This window comes from Heterocephalus glaber, unplaced genomic scaffold, assembly GCF_053883595.1.
Source record: "Heterocephalus glaber isolate CG9 unplaced genomic scaffold, H.glaber_assembly_v1.0 deba00001452, whole genome shotgun sequence".
Lineage (NCBI taxonomy): Eukaryota > Metazoa > Chordata > Mammalia > Rodentia > Bathyergidae > Heterocephalus > Heterocephalus glaber.
Window position 1 is genome coordinate 10,414,136 of NW_028258302.1, and position 22,664 is coordinate 10,436,799.

The 22,664-nt window shown below is 42.8% G+C and overlaps 1 protein-coding gene and 1 long non-coding RNA gene across 3 annotated transcripts in view; one reads left to right on the plus strand and one right to left on the minus strand.

Moving 5' to 3' along the window:
• Ak2 (adenylate kinase 2) overlaps positions 1 to 22,664 on the plus strand; it is a 23,949-nt gene continuing 1,285 nt past the window's right edge. The window contains exons 1-6 of one of the 2 annotated variants that reach the window (XM_087215361.1): positions 1 to 242; positions 9,897 to 10,022; positions 12,203 to 12,313; positions 12,450 to 12,544; positions 19,148 to 19,220; positions 20,573 to 22,180. In XM_087215361.1, the coding sequence (XP_087071487.1) occupies positions 150 to 242; positions 9,897 to 10,022; positions 12,203 to 12,313; positions 12,450 to 12,544; positions 19,148 to 19,220; positions 20,573 to 20,794 (720 nt within the window). In that variant the 5' untranslated portion in view covers positions 1 to 149 and the 3' untranslated portion in view covers positions 20,795 to 22,180. The remainder of the gene's footprint in view (positions 243 to 9,896; positions 10,023 to 12,202; positions 12,314 to 12,449; positions 12,545 to 19,147; positions 19,221 to 20,572; positions 22,181 to 22,664) is intronic. The other variant, XM_004850892.3, reaches the window with a different exon arrangement.
• The window catches only part of LOC147827210 (uncharacterized), a 25,533-nt gene continuing 15,423 nt past the window's right edge, over positions 12,555 to 22,664 (minus strand). Inside the window, exon 3 of the long non-coding RNA XR_015452746.1 lies at positions 12,555 to 12,693. This is a non-coding gene — a long non-coding RNA (uncharacterized LOC147827210). The remainder of the gene's footprint in view (positions 12,694 to 22,664) is intronic.

The following is a 22,664-nucleotide window of genomic DNA, read 5'->3' on the forward strand; positions in this document are numbered from 1 at the left end:
GCACTCAGGGGCGGGCAGAGAAAGCTGACAGACGCGGCGACCGGCCACCGTGAGCAGCGAGTGTGGCCTGGGTGGCCTGCGTGGCGCGCAGGTCTAGAAGCGCTGGAGCTGGGAGGTGTGCAGGGGCTTGTGGTGAGAGTTTGGCGGACATGGCTCCTACCGCAACGGCAGCGGAGTCCGAGTATCCTAACGGCATCCGGGCCGTGCTGCTAGGGCCTCCCGGGGCTGGTAAAGGTACCCAGGTGAGCGTCCAGACTCCGCTCGGCGGCAGAGCCCGCGAAACTCCAAGGTCAGGGCGGACGGAGATCCGGAAGCCCTTTCCTTGTCCAGGGGCAGGCAGTGGGCTGAGTCCGAGGGGACACTGGCCAGGATCTCAGATTCCTAGTAAAGTATTTAGAGAAGGGTCCAAATTGGAGATCAGGGAGCAGGGTGGGCACAGGGGAAGTTCGGATTGTTTGGAGTACTTAGGGATCCAGGCTTGAAGTGTCTTGTTAAAGGATCTCAAGACTGTTAGGTGGCCTATTAGGGTTAAAGGTCGAAAAGTTTGAGGGCGAAATGAGCCCGAGTCTGAGGCTCTGGGTTACAGGCTGAATGGAGGAAGAAGGTTGATGGCCCAGTTTCCCTGCGAGTTGGGAATGAATTGACCCAGGGTTGTGTTCCAGGCACTAGGGGCAGAACTTTTTTGATAATGATTAATGACTGGGGAAGGAAGAGGATCTCCTCGTGGGGCAGAGTGGGAGCTAGTGTGTGCTGACTTGGTGTACTACCAAGAGGAGTGAACTCTGACCTGTGTGAGACACTTAAATCCGGGTGGGAGAAAACCTAAGGCCCTCCGTGTTCATCTGAAAACTGGAAGTGGATGTATGGATCTATCTGGTTTGCTGCTTCTGGAGCCTTGTGGGTTCTGAGTCTGCACCTTTGAGTAGTACAGTGCCCAAATTAAAGATTAAAAATATGTATAGGGTCTCTCCTTCCAGTTGGAATCTGAGGTCGCTGAAAGCCGAACACCTCAAGATGATTTAAATGATTTTAGATGAGAGAGAACTTGAACTTTTAACTTCCTGAATTAACAGGTAAGAAGACAGGCCCAGAAAAGTCAAGTGGCTTTTCTGAGTTAATGAAATTGATTTCACAGGGCCTGGAAGGAACCTTGGGAACCTTAGACTTCCAGAAGAATGGAGTCTGAAATTGCCTTCTGCCCTGGCAGACTGCAAGTCCTCCCTTGGCCCCTGAGCCCTTTCCAGATCTGGAACATAATAGGGCCATGGGTCAGGGTTTGGATTTATGATCTGATTTAGGATTTGGAAGCCCATAGTTGGGTTATTAATGTCCCCTCCTGCCTGGAGGTTAGCCTTACCTCCTAGGCCCTAGGGCTTGGGCTCTTGTTCATCATTAGGCTTTAAAGAGGGAATTCCTGAGTCTGGGCTTCTCAGTGAATGGAAAGTGCTCTGTACCCACTCTTCCTAGCGCTTGTCAGCATGTTACTTGGCACTTGATGAGGTTATTGGAAATGGGTGAATGACACATAGATTAATGTGGGTGTTGAGGAGAAGGGAAGTCTGAAAGTCTTGGTTCATTTCTGTAAGTTTGCTTTCTGGCTCTGTGTACTAGATCAGGAAAGACCACTTTCCATTTTCTCTCCATAAACTGAGCTGATTCTTCTTGGCTCCTCCAGTACCCTTTATACGCAGTGGTGTTGACATCACCTCTTTCCTTTCGCTGCCACCTTCAGTTATTAGCTAATGTGCAGCCTAGGGATATTTTAAGACTTTGCAGGCTTTTGCTGTGAGTGACTAAGTATAAACAGGAGAGCTCACATATGTCTATTTTTTTTCCCTTTGCTTATATTGAAGTTAATAGATTTAGTAGATGTGAAATGGACATTGTAGACAACCCATCCCAAAGCTAAGACAAAGGAGGGCCAGGGATTTAGCTCAGTGGTTCTGGCGCCTGCCCTGAAAGTGCAAGGTCCCGAGTTCAATCGCCAGAACCAAAAAAAAAAAAAGAACCAAAGCTAAGACAAGGGCTTTTTAGTCTGGCAAACTATGTAACTTCTGATCCTCAATGTTCCCACTTGAAAAATGAAAAGTTCACAAGAATACTTGAAGATTACATTCTACATAGGTTTAAAGCATCCATGCATACCTAAATAACAGCCTGGCAGAATGGGTGCTCAGTGAATATTTTCCTCCTTATGTTAGTCAGCACATCTTCCCTCTCCCAACTCTGATAATTTTAGTGTAAACTGATTTACTCAAAAGTCTTGAAGAAAATTATGAACTGATTGATAAGGGTGCATGAATAATGGGAGTTGGTCAGAGAAGGTTTGGTAAAGTGGAAGATGTGATTAGAGCTAGGACTTGAGGAAAGGTAAAAGTACACAAATCATTTGACCTTTATACACTTCCCTTTCCATAGTGAGAACAGAGGAATACTGGTGATTGTATGAGTATTTATTTTTATGGAGTTGGAAAAAAGAACGTTAAATCACAGGTTGCAAAGTGGCAGCCTACTGCAGCATTTAGCCTGCAGACACACCCACACACCTAAACTTTTTATTAGGAGGAGGTCCCTTCCCCCAAGTACTGAGGATTGAACCCAGGGCCTTGTTCACGCTAGGCAAGCAATGTACCTCTGAGCTGCATCTCCTGTCCTTTTTTAAAATTTTATTTTAAGGGAGTAGGGGTGGTGGCACACACCTGTAACCCCAGCACTCAGGAGGCTGAGCCAAGAGGATCGCTGTGCAACCTGGGCTACATAATGAGTTCAAGGCCAGCCTGAACTACATAGACCCTATCTCAAAAAATAAATAAAGAAATTTTATTTTGAGACAGGGTCTTACTGAGTTGCCCAGGTTGACTTCAAACTTGTGATCCCCCTGCCTCAGCCTCCAGAGTAGTGAGAATTACAGGTGTGCACCACCATGGCCAGCTTTATTATGAAGAGTTTTGAATACACAAAAGACTGAATGGTATAATGAGCATCACTAACCATCAACTGAATTACTTTTTTGAAAAATAAGTATAATATCCCCTAAAATATTAACAATTTTTAATAGCCAATAGTGTTTACATTTCCAGTTGTCTCACAAATGTGATGATGGTTTTAAGTTCCTTTTTTTATCATACAGATTTTTGAAAGAAAGTTGTTTATTTGTTCTGAGAGTATTATCCCCCATGCTTGGAATTTTCAGTTGTATCCTTGTGGAGTATTTAACATCTTAGTCTTCTCTGTTTTCTGTAAGTACTTAGTTTGGTCCATACCCTTAATGAGATTCAATGGAGCCAAAGTTCCATTGTCCATTAAGAGGCACCTAATGTCTACTTGCCTCTGGAGTGTCTGTATTCAGTGCTAGGACCAGTAATTCGTTGTGGGTGACAAAATGGTGAATTCCATCATTTCCCTTTTCATTTCTTGGTGAAATATTTCTATAAAGAGAAACTTCCCCTCCTCTACTTGCTTATCCAGTAATATGATTTATCTGGACAAGACAAGACAAACACTTGGTTTGTCAGCTTTCATAATAGTAAGTGTATTGTAGAGTTTTTCAGTTGTGAAATTTCTCTTAAAAATTCAGAAATTTCTCCAGTTCCTCTTGAGAAATCAGATCTGGTGGCAGTGGGCCTCCACGCCAATATGTCAGTAGTCACTTGCGACTCAGTGGTGGTGTTACTTGGGGTGGTCCGCGTGCCCTCCTGACCCCTGCACAGCCCCCTTCACTGCCTGTGGTTTACCTTAGACTCACCATTCATTTGTATTGTCTACTTGGCCCATGTTAGCAGATGTTTGCAATCTTTGTGAATCTCCAACCTAGGATTTGTGCCTAGTACCTGTTCAGTAATATTTGTTTTCTTCCTGCTACCACTTCTTATAGTTTATGTTTTATGTTGTCATAACTGAAATAATGTTTTCTTTGAAAACGCCTCACTTTAAAGTAGCCATTTGAAAACTGCCTGCTTGGCCAGGTGCATGCCTGTAATCCCAGCACTTGGGAGACTGAGGCAGGAGGATCACCTCGAGTTTGAGGCCAGTCTGGGCTATAAATTGAATTCAAAGCTAGCCTGAACTATATAGTGAGATCTTGTCTCAAACACAAGAACAAAAACTGCCTGCTTTTGTGACATGTGATATTTTAAAACATCATAGACTGCTTGGGATTGTTATTTTATTTAAATAACTCTTTCTCCCTTCTGAAGTTGGATGTTCCTGCAGTGTGGCCAAAGCCAAAAGTGTTTCTTGTTTTTTCTGTCAGCCCTTCCTCATGTTTCCATTGTGTCCAGCTTACGCCAATTCTTTGAGGCTTTGTACACTTAGGCAATCAGTTGCCAACTTACAAGTTAGACTTGTCATTTACATCAGTGTACTGATACCTAGGACTCTGAGATCTCCCACACACCCATCTCTGTCTCTGTCTTTGTCTCTCTCTGTCTCTCTCTCTCTCTCAATGAGTATTAAACCCAGGGTTTTATCTATTTCCCTGGTAGATTCTTCTCCTATCCTGTGCCATAGTTTTTTTTCACCCTTTGCTTAGTTATGTGGCACACTTCAAACTATAAGGACTTTATATGTTTTTTTTTTTGTACCGGGGATTGAACTCGGGTCCCTGTGCTTGCACAGCAGGCAGCGAAACCACTGAGCTAAATTCCCGGCAGGACTTTATATGTTTTATCTGATTTAATTTTGGAGCCCCAGGAGGTAGGCCTATTGTTATCCACGCTGTTTTTATTAATGAGAAACTAAGGCCCAGAGACAGTATCTTGCGCCAGAGCACAAATATAGTAGCAAAGACAGACTCTGAACTAGTGTCTTCTGATTCTTAAGCAGAGTCATCATTTTTATGCATACAAGAAATACATGCCGGGGCTGGGGATTTAGCTCAGTGGCACTGTTGCCTGCCTTGCAAGCTCAAGGTCCTGAGTTCGATCCCTGGTACCGCCAAAAAAAAGAAATACATGCTAGTAGAAGGTGCCATGTGAGAAATGTCAGATGAGTTCAGGTGTAACACAAGAACTATAATTTGTTGAAGGTCTGCCATTCATCCTCATACCCACCCAGTGAAATTAATGATGATAACCCCAATAAGTTAAGAAGCAGAGCTGAAGTCCAGACAGTTTCTGTGATTTTTTTTTTGAAGTTTTAAATCAAAGTATAATATACATAGAAAAAGGTGCAAATAAACTCACCAAGCTGGATGACTCTTTACAATGTGAACACACTTGTGTGGCTTATGTGTATTATCAGGACACAGACAATTGCTAACACTGAAATCTTCCTGTGGACACTCCTATATGGACAGCTGTTAAAGTTCTGTGGGTGGTTTGTTTTAAGGCCATGGATAACTGAGCCTCTGAATTACATCTTTAAAGTGCAGAGAAAAGTAGTTCCTACCCCCCCCATGGGTTCATTGTATATTATGCATACTAAGTGTTGTAACACAGCACGTGAAAAATGGATTGGCATATGGCAAATGTTCATTTTTCACTGATGTTGATATGATTCCTCAGAAGAAGTAGTTCAAAAGGTTTTTTGATAAGAGAAATGGACTCAGAATTTGACTATAGAACAGGCTAAAACAGACCAGTAGAGGAAAGGAGCTTGCCCTGAGGTCCTTAGAGAGACATTTATGTTGTGCTTTGGGGAACAATATATGTCAGAGCAGCTGGTCTGGAATGGTAATGGTGCAGGGCATACATGTAGGGCACTTGTAGAATTAAATTTGGAGAGCTTGGGAGATGTAAAAAGTTGATTTTGGAGATAACTGCAGGCTCAGGTATTTGTCTCGGTGCTAATATGTTAGCATTTAGAAAGCTTCTGAATATGTGTGGGTTGGGGTTAGTGGCATGCTAGCAGTATTTTAGATGTGTTTCTAGCTGCATATGCAGGAGCATTCAAGGTAGTGAGAAAGACTAAAGGCAGAAAGACAGTTGTGAGCTGAGAAAGCAGGTGAGTTGGGAGGCCTGATTGTTTCCCTCTTCCTAGTGCCAGGCACTGATGGATGTTTTTGCATAGTTGATCTTATAAAATCCCCACAGTATTTCCTTTTTTTTTGGTACCAGGGATCAAACTTGGGACCTTGTGCTTGCAAGGCAGGCGCCAGAACCACTGAGCTAAATCCCCGGCCCTCCCACAGTATTTCTGAAAGTAGATATTATTTGTCGTGCTCACTTCGGCAGCACATACACTAAAATCGGAATGATATTATTTGCAACTCTATGAATAAAGAAACTGAGGCTAGGGAGGTTATGAACATGTTCAAGATAAAATGGGAAATACATGGTAGAATCTGGTTTCTAGCCCAAGGTCTATAACACTGTAAAAGCCAACCTCTTGCCACTGCCACAGGACCTCACAAACTGCATCAGAATCCCAAAACAGGGCTGAGGGTGTGGCTCAGCGATGAGGCATTTGTCTACTGTGCATGAGGATGAGGCCCTGGGCTCCATCCCCAGCCCTGCAAAAAAAAAACCAGAAGCAGAATCTGACCGCACTGCCTAGCCCGGCACACCAGTGATCACCTGTAATCCCAGACTGACATGGGAGGGTCATGATTTTGAGGCCAGCCTGGCAACATAATGAGACCCTTATCTCAAAGAAAAAAGTTACTAGGTGAGAACTTTTTTTTTTTTTATGGTTTTTTTTTTTTTGGTACCGGGGATTGAACTCGGGTTGTTCCGCTTGTGAGGCAGGCGGCAGAACCACTGAGCTAAATCCCCAGCCCTAGGTGAGAACTTTAAAGGTTAGGATAGGTGTAGCATTTGTCTTTTAAATAAATACCTCAGATGATTGTGATAACAAAGGTATTCCTTGACTTTTTATGGGGGTACATCCTGATAAACCCGTCTTAAGACATAAATTGAAAATGCATTTAATGCATCTAACCTACCAAACATAGCTCGTGAACACAGTGCTGCATGGTAAAGTATCAGTTGTTTTCCCTCATGATTTCATAGCTGACTAGGAACTACAGCTCCTGCTTCTGCCTGGCATTAGAAAAGAGTAGCATACCACATCTGGCTAGCCTGGGGAAAAACCAAAATCCAAAGTGCACATCTCTTTAAAACCATCACAATTACTCCTGCCTCGAAAGTGCAAGGTCCCGAGTTCGATCCCTGGTACCACAAAAAACAATCACAATTAAAAAATTGTAAGCCAAGTTATTTTACGTCAGGGTCCACCTGAACAGTGAAGTTTGAGAACCACCAAGCCCCACCATCCTGCCTCTGGTGGTTTCCCCAAAAGTCCTCCACCCTCAGCAGGATTCTCATAGAGATGATGGCCCTGTTTCTTGAGCTTGGCAACGGTTCACAGCCAGCAGCTGAGTGCAGTTGTGCAGCCAGTCACCCATCTAAGCCTAAAAACTTGCTTAAAATTAAGCATATGCTCAGCCCCTGCCCTTTGGAATCAGAATCTTCGCATTAACACCCAAGTGATTTAGAGTCCAAGACGCAGCTCTGAAGCATAAGTTTGAAGTGTGATGGGACTATAATAACTTTATTTCATCAGGCTTCAGCAATCTGCAAGTAAAGAGTGATGCCAAAAGAAAGACCATAGAAAAATCTTATTTTTTGAATCCCTACTGTGTATCTCATGTTTTGTATAAATGTTTTTTGTGGTTTTTTTGGTATGGGGGATCTAACTCGGGACCTTGTGCTATGAGGCAAGTGGCAGAACCACTGAGCTAAATCCCCGGCTGATGTTTTGGTACTTTATTTCATTTATCCTCTCAAGGGCCCAGTGATATAGCCACTATCCTCATTTGACTGATGAGGAAACTAACTCAGAAATTAAGCAACTAACTCAATGTCATGTAGCTGTTAAGGGCCTTAGACAGGATTTAAGCCCATCCATGTTCTTTACAGCCTACCACAGGGGCTTCCATGCAGCCAGCAGGAAATGCAGGAAGTAGGCTTTTACATGCTACATCCCTATTGGTGTATGTTCTATATGCAGCTGTAGAATCCAATCACCTTGAATGATGTGTGAGAGTCCTGCAGTTCAGAGATGATGAAAATGGAACTGTCATATTCTCTGTGGCATTTTGGTCACCTTTTCCCATGAACAAACCCGATCTCCACATTGTTTGCCGAAGTTAATTTCAACAACCAAGTACAAAAGGCACTTGGTACAGAGGCAGCCTGGTTTTCTATTGCCAGAAGGTTTTGACTTTCATTGTTTTTCAAGGTGCAGAGTTTATGTTGTTTTATTTTTTTTGCAGTAGTATAGATGGATCTCAGAGCCTCACATCCCAAGCTCTCTATCACTAACCTATATCCTAGCCCTTTTTATATTTTGGGGGGATAGAATCTTGCTAAGTTGCCCAGGCTGGCCTTAAACTTGTGATCTTCCTCCCTCAGCTTCCCAAGTAGCTGGGATTTATTATAAACACGTGGCACCACACCCAACCCAAAGTATAGTTTTTAATGTCTTCCCATCTGGGTTCCATTTTGCTATGAAGTAATTTTTCTGCTTGAATTGAATCAGTCCGTGAATCATAAACCAGAATTTCCTCTACTGAGCCCCATCTATTTACTTTTATTGTGTACACCTAAGAAAACTCCCAGCAAAATGGTTTAAATGGTGATCCAAACCACTTACTTTCCAAAACAACTGAACCAGAAAGCTAAGTATTGAGCTCCTTGAACCAATTCAACTCCCTGTGAATTCTGCATTCTTTTTTGCCATATAAAATCAATGCTGAATTGTCTTTAGGATCTCTTTCTGTTCTGATTCTACCTTCTGATTTGTAATCCACCAAACTGTGAGCTCTTTGAGGACATAGTCTATCTTTCCTATTCCTCCGTGTCCTTGACTCCCAACTGCATTCTTTTTTTTTTTTGGTACCGGGGATCAAACTTGGGACCTCGCGCTTGCGAGGCAGGAGCTGGAACCAACCGCATTCTTGAAAGAGGCGTGAGAGGCGTGAGCAAATATTTTCTTTCAATATAAGTGAACGTGGAACTAAGACCAGTGTTACAGTAACAGCTGATGCTCACTGAGGATTCATTATGTGCTGGGCCTCACGTATGCCACATTCTATAGAATCTTCTCATCAACCCAGTGATATAGGTACAGTACTATCTCCATTTATTTAGAGGAAATTTGAAACCTGGAAAGGTAAAGTAACTTCACAAGTGATATATGTAATAATTGGTGGGCCTGGAGTCTGAAACTCAGGCAGTTTGACCTCCAGCGCATGTTCTTAACCAAATGGCTATACTGTCTCCTGAAACTAGTATGTAGGTGCTTACTGTTTGTTAAGTGCTGTGCTTATACATCTCATGTAAGCCTCACAGCCATCTTCTGACATGCCTTCGTGTTAAACAGATGAGAAAGCACTGGTTGTGAAAAGTTAAGTGATTTGGCCAATATAATGCAGCTACCTAGTGAGAAGGAAGGAAAGGAACCCAGTTCTTCACCCTGCCCCATCTGCCAGGCCCAGTGGCTGCAGCATGTGACTCATCTATTCTTTTGGCAAATAGCACATTGTGTGCCAGGCATTGTGCCATGTGCTTTATAGATATATGATCTTAAACTTCACGATAGATTTATAAAGTGTTGATAATACTGCTATTTTTTTCTTCTTGTTTATAATAAGGAACTGAAGTGTCTATGTCATTAGTGTGTCCAGTGGAAGTAGTGATAATAGCTAATATTTATAATGACTTCTTGTATACTAGGTATACTCCTTTAAGTACAATACTTTACATATATTATCTCACATAATCTTTACCATAATCCTATAGTCATTTTATATGAGAACATAACATAAGGTACTTTTATCCCTGTTACAAGTAAATAAGGAAGAATTTGCCTGAGTTCACACAACCAGTAGGTGGCAAGACCAGGTTCACACCCAGGCATTCTGACTCTACCTTGGTTTTTTTCTTTCTCCACAGGCACCCAGATTAGCTGAAAACTTCTGCATCTGCCATTTGGCCACCGGGGACATGCTGAGGGCCATGGTAGCTTCTGGCTCAGAGCTGGGAAAAAAGCTGAAGGCAACTATGGACGCTGGGAAACTGGTAAGACGGATCACACCAGTGAGTGTTGATATTCCTCAGACTCTAGATCTAACTGTCCAGTATGGTACCCACCAGTCTACATGTGCCTATTTAGATTAATTTAAAATCCCTTTCTTCTAATCCGTAACTGATACCAGAAGCTCCCTGTTTCTGTTTCAAACAGTTGGCATATTCTGCATCCCTGGAACATATTAGAACTCTAATACATAGAAAAAATAATGTGGACATAAAATAAAATTTGATTTCCCCATTGCATTAGCTATATTTTAGGTATTCTGCCAACAAAAATATAGTACATCTCTATCATTATAAAACATTCTATGGGACAGCCCTGTGCTAAACTAGCAGATTATATGAACTTTTACAGTAACAAGTTCTTTCGTTTGTTCTGAATTTTTATTTATTTATTTATTTTTCGGTACCGGGGATCGAACTTGGGTCCTTGTGCTTGCGCAGCAAGCAGCAAAACCACTGAGCTAAATCCCCAGCCCGTTTGTTCTGAATTTTTGACAATTTATTCAGTGTTCTTAAATTTCTTTTGTGTTGATGCCTTTTAAAATATGCCCCAAGTTTAGGTCAAAAATACAACTGCCATCCCTAGGCCAAAACTCGGGGAGTATTCAGGAAAAGACTCAGAAGATCACAAAATGTTTTTTGTCTTTTATGGGATCAGTGTTCTGTGTCTTTAACAAGGTACTTACTTGGCATTTATAGCAAAGGAATCATCCTACTTGGGAGACATAATAGCATTTTCTCTTAGTTTTAGACTAAGTGATCTGATTGGACAGATACAACATATTATCTATTAAATCTTTAATTAGTACCAAAGCTTAATTATTCTGGAACTTGGCCTCTGGGGATCCCCTTCAGAAATTTTGTATTTGGTCTTCTTATCTTTTTATATATGAGAATATTGGTTGGGGAAGGTATAAGCTTTGCTTTCATCCCAAAGTTACCTCCTACTAGGCTTTGAGATAGTGTAGCTGCATTGAATAGTACCACTCACCTGCCCATTTCTTTCAAGCTTTCTTTTCATGTTAGTGATGCCTTGAGTCAAGCCAAAAAAAGTTAGATATTGTGGGCTTTGGGTCTTGGCAGAAAAAAAATGGGATGTGGCAATGATATTACTTATCTCTGGTCTTCACTTAGTCTTAAAGCTGATACTTTGTCCCCAGGTTCATAGCTGGTCCTGAAATATAAGAGCATTCATTGTCAAGATGGACAGCCTTTACTGTAATATAGGGTGGGAAGTCATCTTTCCATAGACTCAGGAAAAAAACCAGTTTTTAAACACTGGGCAAGGTCCTCACTGGGCTTTTTAGTCTCAAAAGTGAGACTGGACCAAGAGAGATTATGTAAAGGTGCAAATTTCCAATGAAGAATGTCATTATATTGTATACCTAAAATGTATCAATAAAATTAAATTTTAAAAAAAAGTGAGACTGGTTCTTTGGTTCCTTGTTTCTGACCCACTTTTGCCAATTCAGTAAGCTTCTCTGTTGCTTCATGTCCAGGATGGCCCAGATACGTGACCAAGCACATGTCTCAGGCTTAATTCTGTTAGCCTAATCAAAATTGTGAATCAGGATAGTTGGTGCCTTCCTGCATCCTGGTTAACCCCCATTCTCTCTTGGATCTCCCCAGTGATGTCTCAGCCTGTGCCCTCATCTTTCTTTCTTGAAGACAACTGATTGCTGATAAGTTCTGATATTTAGGACTCTGGCTCTAGTGACAAGAGAAGCCTTCAGAACATAAAACATGGAACTCTCCTGGTGGGGTGACAGGATGTGGAATCCCTCTTTTCTCACCCAGGTTATTAGAACACAGAAGAATTTCTCCTTTTTTTTTTTTTTTTTTGATACTGGGGATCGAACTCGGTTGGGACCTTGTACTTGTGAGGCAGGTGCCGGAACCAGTGAGCTAAATCCCCAGCCCTGAACACAGAAGACTTTCGGGGGAAGAGAATATGTATATGGCAGGTACCATACAGAAATAGTTGTGAAACTAGGTCTTACAAATGGAGCCACTCTGTATTTGCTCATTTGTGCTTCTTTGGGATGTAGAAGACTTGCCAATACTAATAAAGTTGTACATACCCAAACCTTTGACCCTAGAGTTGGTGGTCTAAAGTCACCTACTTAACAGATTTAAACACAGGTTATTTTGTTCTTAACTTCCAGGTGAGTGATGAAATGGTAGTGGAGCTCATTGAGAAGAATTTGGAGACTCCTTCCTGCAAAAATGGCTTCCTTCTAGATGGCTTCCCTCGGACCGTGAGGCAGGCAGAAATGGTGAGTAGTTTAGTATTTGTATCACAATTGTATGTAAGCAAGCTCTGGCCCTTTATCTCTTAAATCTTTGAAGGAGATGGGAAGATGTGTTTGGTCAAGCTCTGGTAGTTTACGTGAATCACACACTTTTTTACAGCTTGATGACCTCATGAAAAGGAGGAAAGAGAAGCTTGATTCTGTGATTGAATTCTGCATCCCCGACTCCCTGCTAATTCGAAGAATCACTGGAAGGTATTTGTCCCTTGATGGTCTCATCTTTTCATGCTTCCTCTGGGCTTTGTCAGCCTGGGAGAATTGCTCTTGCGTAATCCCATACATAAAGCTTATTGCTGTTTCAAAATAGATTGATCTTATTTGCTGACATCCCTTGAACATGTGACCTGGGATAGGGATAGAGAAAGAAGAACAAGGGATTTGAGGTCTGACAGTATCTGAGTGTACGCTTATCTTTGACCCTAGGGCCGGGGATTTAGCTCAGTGGTTCCTCTGCCTGCCTCTCAAGTGGAAGGACCCAGTTCGATCCCGGGTACCAAAAAAAAAAAAGAAAAGAAAGCTGACCCTAGGCACATTTCTTAAGCTGTCTAAGGCTGTTGTCATATGTAGAAATGGGATAATAGGGGCTGGTGATTTAGCTCAGTGGTTTCACCGCCTGCTGCGCAAGCACAAGGACCCAAGTTTGATCCCTGGTACCAAAAAAAAAGAAATGGGATAATTGTACTTGCTTTGAGGAATTGTTGTGCATGTTAGATAACATAAAATATGTAGTCCAGAGCTTTGATTATGGTAGATGCTTAAGAAATGTTATATTCCTAATAGGTATATTTCTAGTTTAGTGCTTTTTTTCTAGGAATCTTCTGTTTGTTTGTTTGTTTATTTGTTTGTTTTGGTACGGGGGATCAAACTTGGGTCCTTGCGCTTGCAAGGCAGGCGGTGGAACCACTGAGCTAAATCCCTGGCCCCTAGTGCTTTTTTTCTAAATCTGATTTCAGTTGGAATCACCACATTTTGCTATAGGCTTTTTATTAATTATAAAAATAATTAATAAAACCCAGTCTCCAACAGTTCAAGAAGCTCTGTTCCCTTTAGGACTGTTTATCTAGCAAGCCATACTATTTCAGAGCTTTTTCTGATAGATCAGAATGATGGAGCCTCTCCCATAAGTGTTTGAAAAAAAACAAAATCCCATCAACTCATTCAGTTTAAACTGCCACAAAACCCATCACTCAACTGAGGCAAGTCTGTGTGGTTTTTGCAAAGTCACTATACTACCTTGCTTCTCCAGCCCTGGAGAACACCTCTGCCGTTCAGAGTTCCACTTCCCCAGAAAGCCATGGGGCCCGAGAGAAATGCTCCTAACTCTTCCATTAAAGCGCTCCTCTTCGTTCAAGTGGAAAGAAATCCTTTCTTCTGAGAAAAACCCCATCCTCCTTGAGTCGAGGCCGGTGCCCTCCACCAGAGGTCCCATGTTGGACCCCATACCTGGCCCTGCCGCCAGAGCTGTTAACATTTCCGTGAAGTCTGAGCTTTCATCTGACCTCAAGTTCCAGGTCCAGAGATCAAATCCAGGACCTGACTCCACCACTGAGCGCACTCTACACCTCAGCTTAGATATCCTCAAGAGAAGAGTTGTAACTTTGACCGACCCTAAATTATCCTGTGAGGCAAGAGTGTATTGTTGTTTTGTGCAAAGCTGTGTGACTGCTGGAATCAGACTTACTGCAAGCACATCGGGTTTCATTTATTTGTCAGTTCGGAAGTTGTTATCTGCTAGAATCCTGGACTTCCCTAAAGCAAGGGCTCTCAAAATGAGGGCACAGTCCAGGCGCCTCGCTTCATGGTGGAAATCATGGAGCCGGCCGCACGCCAGACCCCAGGTGCTCCAGGTGACACTCTCACCCACTGACTCGCCCACAGCCAGGCTGACCCCAGGAAAGGCCAGCGTGAAATTGCTCCTTCCCGTGTTCACGTGTGAGATCAGGCTGTCCAGTGAGTCAAATCTGTGAGTTCCCAAACGGCGCTGCATAAATTAAGGGGTTCCTGGGTTCCTCTTTGTGGTCCAGATCTCAGAACTCTTTATGCTGAAAGGATGCTGTTCTTTAATCTTACCACAAATTGGCCTTTGAAACAGCCAGTTTACCCAGCTCCAAACCACTCCTCAGACTTTGATTTTATTTTGTTTTATAAATGCCTTTCGTTTGTGTACACGGTGTGTTATAAAAATCCTCTAATTCATATGGATTTGGGAGAAACAGGGAAGCAGGAAATAGATCTTATTAATTCAAACAGGATTTTTTTTAAAAATAGAATTTTAGGGCCGCCGATTTAGCTCAGTAGCACCGCACCTGCCTTGCAAGCGCAAGATCCTGAGTTCGATCCCCAGTACCAAAAAAAAAAGAATTTGAGTTCCGGATGTAGTAGGTCGTGCCTGTAATCCTAGCACTTTGGAGGCTGAGGCAGGAAGAGTGACAGTTTGAGGCCACCCTGGGCTACATAGTGAGACTCTGTCTCGAATAAATGAATGAATGAATGATACAAATAGAATCTGATTGTTTTTCCCTGTCTATATGGCTTCTCGCTTGTCCTGTGTGCCTCTCCCCACCTGAAGGATTAGATTATAAATCCAGTTTTGAAATTTTACCCAGGAAAACATTAAGGCTTCAAAGAAGTGAACACCAGAAAACAAAACCTCTCCAGCACCTTCCATGTGAAATAATCCTGTTTCTTGTCTGTACTCCCGGTGTGAGGACAGGTCAGAAGCAACCCAAGGGACCAACTGTGCCCCCAGACTCCGGATGGCCCTGGGGAAGAGGACCCACACTCCCCACGGGGCTGGAGTGCAGGTGTGGGAGGAAAGTTGAACATATGAAAATGAATGTAAGAAATACACAATGAATAAAATATCAGAATGTTAAATAAAAACAATAAAAAAAATAATACCGCCATCTACATAAAGCTTTGGAAAATTTTCTTCATAGTCCAGCCACTTTATCACTTTGGGCTGTGTTTTGTTGTAAGGTGTTTCTCTGTAATAGTCAATGTCAAACACAGAAATGCTTCTGCTTCTGAACCAGTTTGTACTGAAAAACAGTTGCTGCTTTAGGCTGCAGTTTCCTCTACCCTATTTTATCAGTTACTCTGCCATCTGCTTCATGCCTTCCAGAAATATGTTGGAAGCTCTCAACCACTAGTGGACACTCTATTCTTTTCTTTATTGTGTGTAGCTTTTTTTATGACTCTATAATTTCTTAACAAAGCCTCAGGAAAGTGGTTAGCACATTATCTCCAACCAGACATCCATAAGCATTATTTTTCATTGTTATATGATATGTCACAATAGTAGGCAAACCATTCTTAAGTATTTCCTTATTTTTGTACATTTGTGTTTTATCTAATTAGCCACTGTTAAATTGATACTATGGCCATTATAGAGCATGTGAATTTGTGTGTTTTGTCTTGCTTTGCTCTGCTTTGTTTTTGTCGTTTGTTTGTGGTACTAGGGATTGAACTCAGGGCCTTCACAGTGAGCTACATCCCAGCCCCCTTTTTGTTTTGAGACAAGATCTTGCTAAATCGCCCAGCCTGGGCTCAAACTTGCAGTCTTCCTACCTCAGCCCACCAGAGTGCTGGGATTACAGGTGTGTGCCACTATGCCCTGCTCAATTTTTTTTTTTTTTTTTTGGTACCAGGGATTGAACTCGGGACCTTGGCACTTGCAAGGCAGGTGCCAGAACCACTGAGCTAAACCCCTGGCCCTGCCCTGCTCAATTTTTTAATTTAATTAGAAAGAAGATGTTTTCTAGGCTGTTATTTTGATTTCCTAACAGGATTGAACATTTTTTCCATTGTGGCAGTTATCCATACCTTTAAGGAATGAGGTATGCCGGTCGTGGTGGTGTATGCCTATAGTCATAGCTACATAGTTCATAGGGCTACATGGTTCAAGGCTGACTTGAACTATTATAGTGAAACCCTGTCTAAAAGAAAAAAGAGTAATGAGGCAGACATGTGAATAAAGCAGAGTGAGTATGACAGCTGTTACCCTGGAAGGCTGTATGAAATGCAGTCAGATCTACTTTATATTAATTTCTTTTCAAATGTCCAAGTTTCATGTCTCTAGCTATTCCAGAAGTTCCTGTAGTGCAAGGGCTTTTGTCTCTTTATCTCCTCATTTGCCACAGAGTAGGTAAATAAAATTGATTTAGGCCAAGAAGTGGTAGGGTGGATATTAAAGGATATCACCAGATTTGAGCTCCCTCAGGTGCAACGCAAATATTAACAGAATCGAGTGAAACTGGGCACCTTTGATTTGATGGGTCTGGAGTGCCTGCTTCTTACGTGGCACCCTAACCAGTGGCAGAAGACCAAGAGAGGCTCTAGAAGAACAGTACAGTGATGCACATCTCTGGCCTCAGAGAGTCATGTATGAAATCTGGGCTACTGTGACCATTTGGTGTAGCAAGAAGTTCAAGAAGAGATAAAGGAAAGGGAGGGAGCCTTCCCTCCCCTGGGAAAGGGAGGGGCAGCTTCTTAGGAAAAGACATAACACGACTCAGCCTTCCTGGATGAAGAAAATTTCAGTGAAACTTTCCCAGAAGGGAGTGAAAGCTAGAATGAGTGGGCTGGGAGAAGATAATGTCTTCCCAGAGCTGGAGGAGTGCTGTAGGGGCTGGAGGGCAGTATGAGGGCTGTTAGAAGACTGGCTAGAAGCTCACCAGGAGGTCTGCTGGGTAAAGAGGACAGACTTGACAGAGTCCAGGAGTCAAAGGATGTTCTTCAGCCACAGGGTAATAGGGCAAAAACAGCATTTTAAGGCCATTAGCTTGGTGCTGGCATAAAAGCTAAATTGAAGAGAGGAAAAACAGATAAGGACCCCATCTGGGAGTCTGCTCATGATCCATATGAAGCAATAGAAGCTTCTGACTGCTCAAGTGTTGAAGGAAACAGATTCTGGAGAACAAAATGCAAGATTGTGGTAGAGGGGCAGAAGGGGAAAGCTCGGTCCCTTGATTTGGAAGTGAGTGGCTTAGTGTTGACTCCCTCCCTCACAGAAAAGGGCCTGCTTTCTCAAAGTGCATGCCAGACTGGTGAAGGTGTTTTTCCAAGTTCACCTGACATATGAGGGGCTTTCTGCCTCCTCATGTGCTATGCTGGCAGCAGAAAGTGAGGCAGGTACCAGTCAGTTTTATGTGGCTCTGAAGTCTGAGCTAATAAGAAACTCAGATATAACAAGTCTTCTGAATTTGCTGTGACCTCACTTCTAATCATTTTGAGTCATTTTGGGCTTGTTTGTTTGTTTGTTTGTTTTTGAGACAGGGTCTCACTTTGTAGTTCAGGCTTGCCCTAAACTCATGTAGCTGAGGCTGGCCTTGAACTTGGGGCAATCCTCCTGCCTCTGCCTGCCTCCCAAGTGCTGGGATTACAGGCATGAGCCACCACGCCCAGCATGTTTCTTGATTATATTATAGTTGGTGGTTTGGTTTTTTATTTGTTCAGTATTGGCTTTCTAGTATCCTAATTATCCTACCCTTTGACTCTGGCATTGTTATTCTAATGTCTAGTACCATCTCCATTTTGTGGGTGGGAAAATGGGTTTAAAGTGCTGTGCTGAAGGTAATAGTGACTGTAGAATCCCTGTCCTGATCACTTCTCACCTTCACCTCCACCTCTAGGCCAGGCCCAGTGGCTTATGGAACTGTTTTGTTTTGTTTTGTTTTGTTTGGTACCGGGGATTGAGCTCAGGTCCTTGCGCTTGCGCAGCAGGCCGCCAAACCACTGAGCTAAATCTTTGGCCCTTATGGAACTGTTTTGGTTGGAACTTGAGACCAATCCCATTTCACAAGTTTGAAGATTGAGCTTTCTTTCATTTACCTTCTAGAGAATAAGCCTTGTATTCCTCATAAAAACAGTATCTGTGAATGTGGAAAGAACAGTGTGTTATGTGCAATTGGGGCTGAGAGAATCTGGAAATTCATAAGCAGAGAGATGTGGATAGTGTAGAGAGCAATAGCATGGAGATAGCAGGCTGGCTGCTACGTGCCTTACGTTCTTCAGTAGATGAAGAAATTCCAGGGCCGGGGATTTAACTTAGTGTTTCCAGCGCTTGCCTCGAAAGCAAAAGCGGAAGGACCTGAGTTTGATCCCCCATACCAAAAAAAAAAGAAGAAGAAGAAATTCCATTGGTCAAGCTGGGTTCAGTGGCTCACAACTGTAATCCCAGCTACTTGGGAGACTAAGGCAGGAAGAAAATGAGTTTAAAACCAGCCTGGGTAACAGCAAGACCCTATCAGAAAAAGTAAAGAAAACAAGGTTAATTTAATATCTCTGTCTTCTCTTCCCCTTGGCATTTTGAATAAATCTTTGTTAAAGGCTTATCACATTTGCTTATCACAGTTTTCTGTTTCCACAGTTGTCTCCTCTAGTAAGCACTGCTTATGCACAAAGATCTCATCACTGCTTCCTAGCACCAGGTTTGGCTTAAGGCCCGAATCAAACTAGACCCTTCGGAGTGTTGGTAGAATAGAAGGGGTGGTTGTATGAGACCAGCACCAGCGTTCCTCTCAGGTTCTGAATTAGGTAGTTGTGTGAGCAAGCAGCTTACCTCTTCAGACCCTCATTATAATGTTTGATCAGCTTTAAAAAAAAAAAAAAATCCTCTGCCATTGGCATAAGCCTAGTTATTTTCCTAAGCAAGATCAGTTATTTTCCTAAACAAGAGGTGTGTATAGCTGGGTGAAAGTCTTTACATCCAGCTTCTGTCTCTGCTTGCCAGTCTGGAGTGCAGGGGGTACAGGTACTTTCAAGTAATCTGACTCATGTTCCTTTGCTGTCTTTCAGGCTGATTCACCCCAAGAGTGGCCGATCCTACCATGAGGAGTTCAACCCCCCAAAGGAGCCCATGAAAGATGATGTATGTGAACTCAGGACAGAAAATTTTCATTCTTCCCTCTTTCTGCCTTCATTCTTTGCTTTTTTTTTGGTACCAGGTATCAAACTCAGGACCTTTTGATTTCGAGGCAGGCGATGGAACCACCGAGCTAAATCCCCAGCCCAGCCTTCACTCTTTTCTTCTTTCTTTGTTCTTTGTTCTTTCCATCTTCCCTTTCATCAATATTACTGACTTCAAGGCAAATAGCACTATCAAGTAAGGCAGGTGGCCTATGACAGATCTGTACAGTGTTTCCCCAGGTAGTTTATTGCTTGGTCTCAAAGCAGCTGCCAGTGTCCAGACTGTAGAGCAGCCCCTATCTAGCATCATGCCCACCTAAGTGATAAATAATTGGGCAAAGGTTTCTGGGAAGCTCAGAATTAGCAGCAAGGTAGACCTGAAGAGAAGTTTGCTAACCAGTCCTGCTCTAGAATATCCTGCTGTACCCTGGGATCTTGTACATGGTCACAGTACCATATACTATAAGGAATCCATATGACCCATTTTAGGGTATGCAGGAAATAGTGAGAATTTCCTGGGTTTACTTTTGTCAGAGATAAGTTCATCGGGTTATCCAGGTTCTATAAATACAGATTTCAAAGCCATCACATAACAACTCAGTCACATTTCAAAAAATTGCTAATTTCTACCATTCAAATTCTTTTTCATTCTGCTTACCACTTGGTAGGTGGCACTGTAGTAATATGATAAATATTTAGGCAACTAAGACTAGTTATTGTGCTAGGCACGGTAGTGCCTGACTCTAATCCCACTTACTTGGAGGCTCAGGCAGAAGAATTGCAAGTACAAGGCCAGCCTGGGCTTTACAGCAAGACCTTTTTTTAAACAAAAAGATTACAATTGCTAATGTATCTGGATTGTTGTTTTGGTTTTTTTTGTACTGGGGATCGAACTCGGGACCTTGCACTAGCGAGGCAGGCGGTGGAACCATCCATCTCTGATTTTGATATATTCTCCTGGTCTCAAGTCAAGGTCCTCCATCTTCCTTGCTTCCGACCCTGGAAGTGTTCACCTTGGAAGCTGAACAGCCTGAGCACAGAGGTGTGAGAGAAAGGCATTGCCAGTTTTCCTCTCGTGAGCTCCTTATGGTTGCTGTTTCTGACGGTCTTCCTGGCTTCTCTGAATCAGCTGGTCTGCTTCTAAGAGTAGCCAGGTTCTTTACTGGAAAGGATCCATATTGTCTATCTTTGCCCCTGATGAACTGTGGGATCAAACAGCAACTCGGGCAGAGCAGTTCCATCTCAAACCTGCATCCACATAAGTAATGAGGCTTTGCAAATAGTTCCAGCCTTTCCTTCTCTTTTTGTTCTCAGATCACAGGGGAACCCTTGATCCGTAGATCAGATGATAATGAGAAAGCCTTGAAAACCCGCCTAGAGGCCTACCACACTCAGACTACCCCACTCGTGGACTACTACAAGAAACAAGGAATCCACTCTGCCATCGATGCCTCCCATACCCCTGATGTTGTGTTTGCAAGCATCCTAGCAGCCTTCTCCAAAGCCACATGTAAAGACTTGGTTATGTTTATCTAATGTTGGGTTCAAAAAGGAATCTTTCTCTTCCCATACCTGTTAAGGGAATGGCAGGCCAGGCAGAGAGAAGCTTCCTTCCTCAGGCTAGCAAGAATATCCTTTGATGTACTGATTAAAAAGCATTTGCTTGATGTATCTTTGGTGTGTGTGGAACTCTCATCTCATCTTTGTGTCTGTGTGTGGAAAAGTTTGTTCACTTCCTAATTTCTAAGTGGGGCTAGGTTGCTTTACCAACTTTTGTTTGTTTGTTTGTTTGTTTGTTTGTTTTTTGTTTTTTGAGACAAGGTTTTGGTCTTGCTCTGTAATTCAGGCTGGCCTTGAACTCACTATGTGGCCCAGGCTGGCCTCGAACTTGTGGCAGTTCTCCTGCCTCAGCCTCCTGACTGCTGGGATTACAGGTGTGTACCACCACACCCAGCTGCTTTACCAACTGTTTACTTTTTTAGCCATACTGTTAATTTTTGACCAAAATAAACTATCCCTGGTATCTGTTATAGACACCCCAGTTCCAAAGCCTCGGAGAACCTATCTCATCTCCAGCAGCTGATTTGAGGTCTAAGAATACATGAAATCAGACAGGGTCACAGTTCCTGATGCAGATTGTTGACTGGGAATTTCACTTGTTTTCAGTTTACAATGAAAAGCCACATGAGTCAGTGTGTAGACAGGGATCATTAATTTTTTTCACCCCTAAATGGAAGAAAACGGCACTTTTCTTACAGATTCCAGAAATTGCTGGGAGCTGGTATCACAGTATAAAGAGAATATTTTTTTGTAATCTGCATTTTGGTGCTATAAAGTAGGAATCATTTGGGACTTAGATTGTTGCCAAAGAATTGAAGCAGATAAAGGTGTTTTAGAATTCGGGTTGTCTTTTGAACATCCAGACTGGGCTGGGCACCTGGGAACAGCCAAATCCACTCCCCTGAAGAGAGACCAGGGAGGAGTTGATTGATTTTATTTTTAATGTTTGCTTTTGTTTCCAAGTGTAAACAAAACTATGATTTAGGGGTGATCTATTCTTGGATTCATTTTTATCAAAATGTATTCAAATCCAATCTTTCCAGGATATAAAACTCAAATCAGATATGTTCTCTTTAAACGAAAACTGTCTCCCTCCCAGATCCAATCCTTTACTCCTTATTTCCTGATGGTGGTAGCCACATACTCTCCAAGAAAAGATCACCCAAAAATAAGATCATCTGTGATAGTAACCAGCTTTTATTTGTAACCTTAGCTCCCCAGCTATTAAGCATTTTCTAGGGTCCATGCTATGCTTTTCGGTCTCTGGTTTGATTTGTGGCAAACAGATGAATTAATAGCTGCTGTGGAGAGACCACAAACCCTGCGGCTCTGGAAAAACCATTAGAAAGAGTGGAACATCCAGTAAGTAATGCCACCTGCCTTGGCATAAACCTACCGCTGACTTGGTGCAGTGGGTTTTAAAGTGCCTGGTCCCCATCTGACCTGAGTCCTCCTGCTGTCTGTGCGACTGACTACCAGAGGGCCTGTCCTCTGTGCACATGGAAACTGAGTGTGGGCGTGTGACCATCTTGCTTCCCTCTTTGCCCTGTCCAAGTGAGTGAGTGCCGCCTCTGCCCTGCCTTGTTCCCCAGCTCTGAGCTAGCTCCCCCCACTCTTCTCAAAAGGGAGTCTGGTTTTTGTGTGTTTCTGGGAAGCCCGTGACTGTTGGGAATAGGCAGGGGAGAGGAGTGAAACCAAAACTATCAGCTCTGCCTGTAGGAGTCTGGCATCCTCTAGATGAGAGTGGCCTTGTGAACCTTGGAGTAAACTCCCCTTTATTGGGATAGTCGCAGGCACTTGGCCTCAAAGCTGAGGTTCCTGAGTGTTTGCTAGTTAAATGTGCATG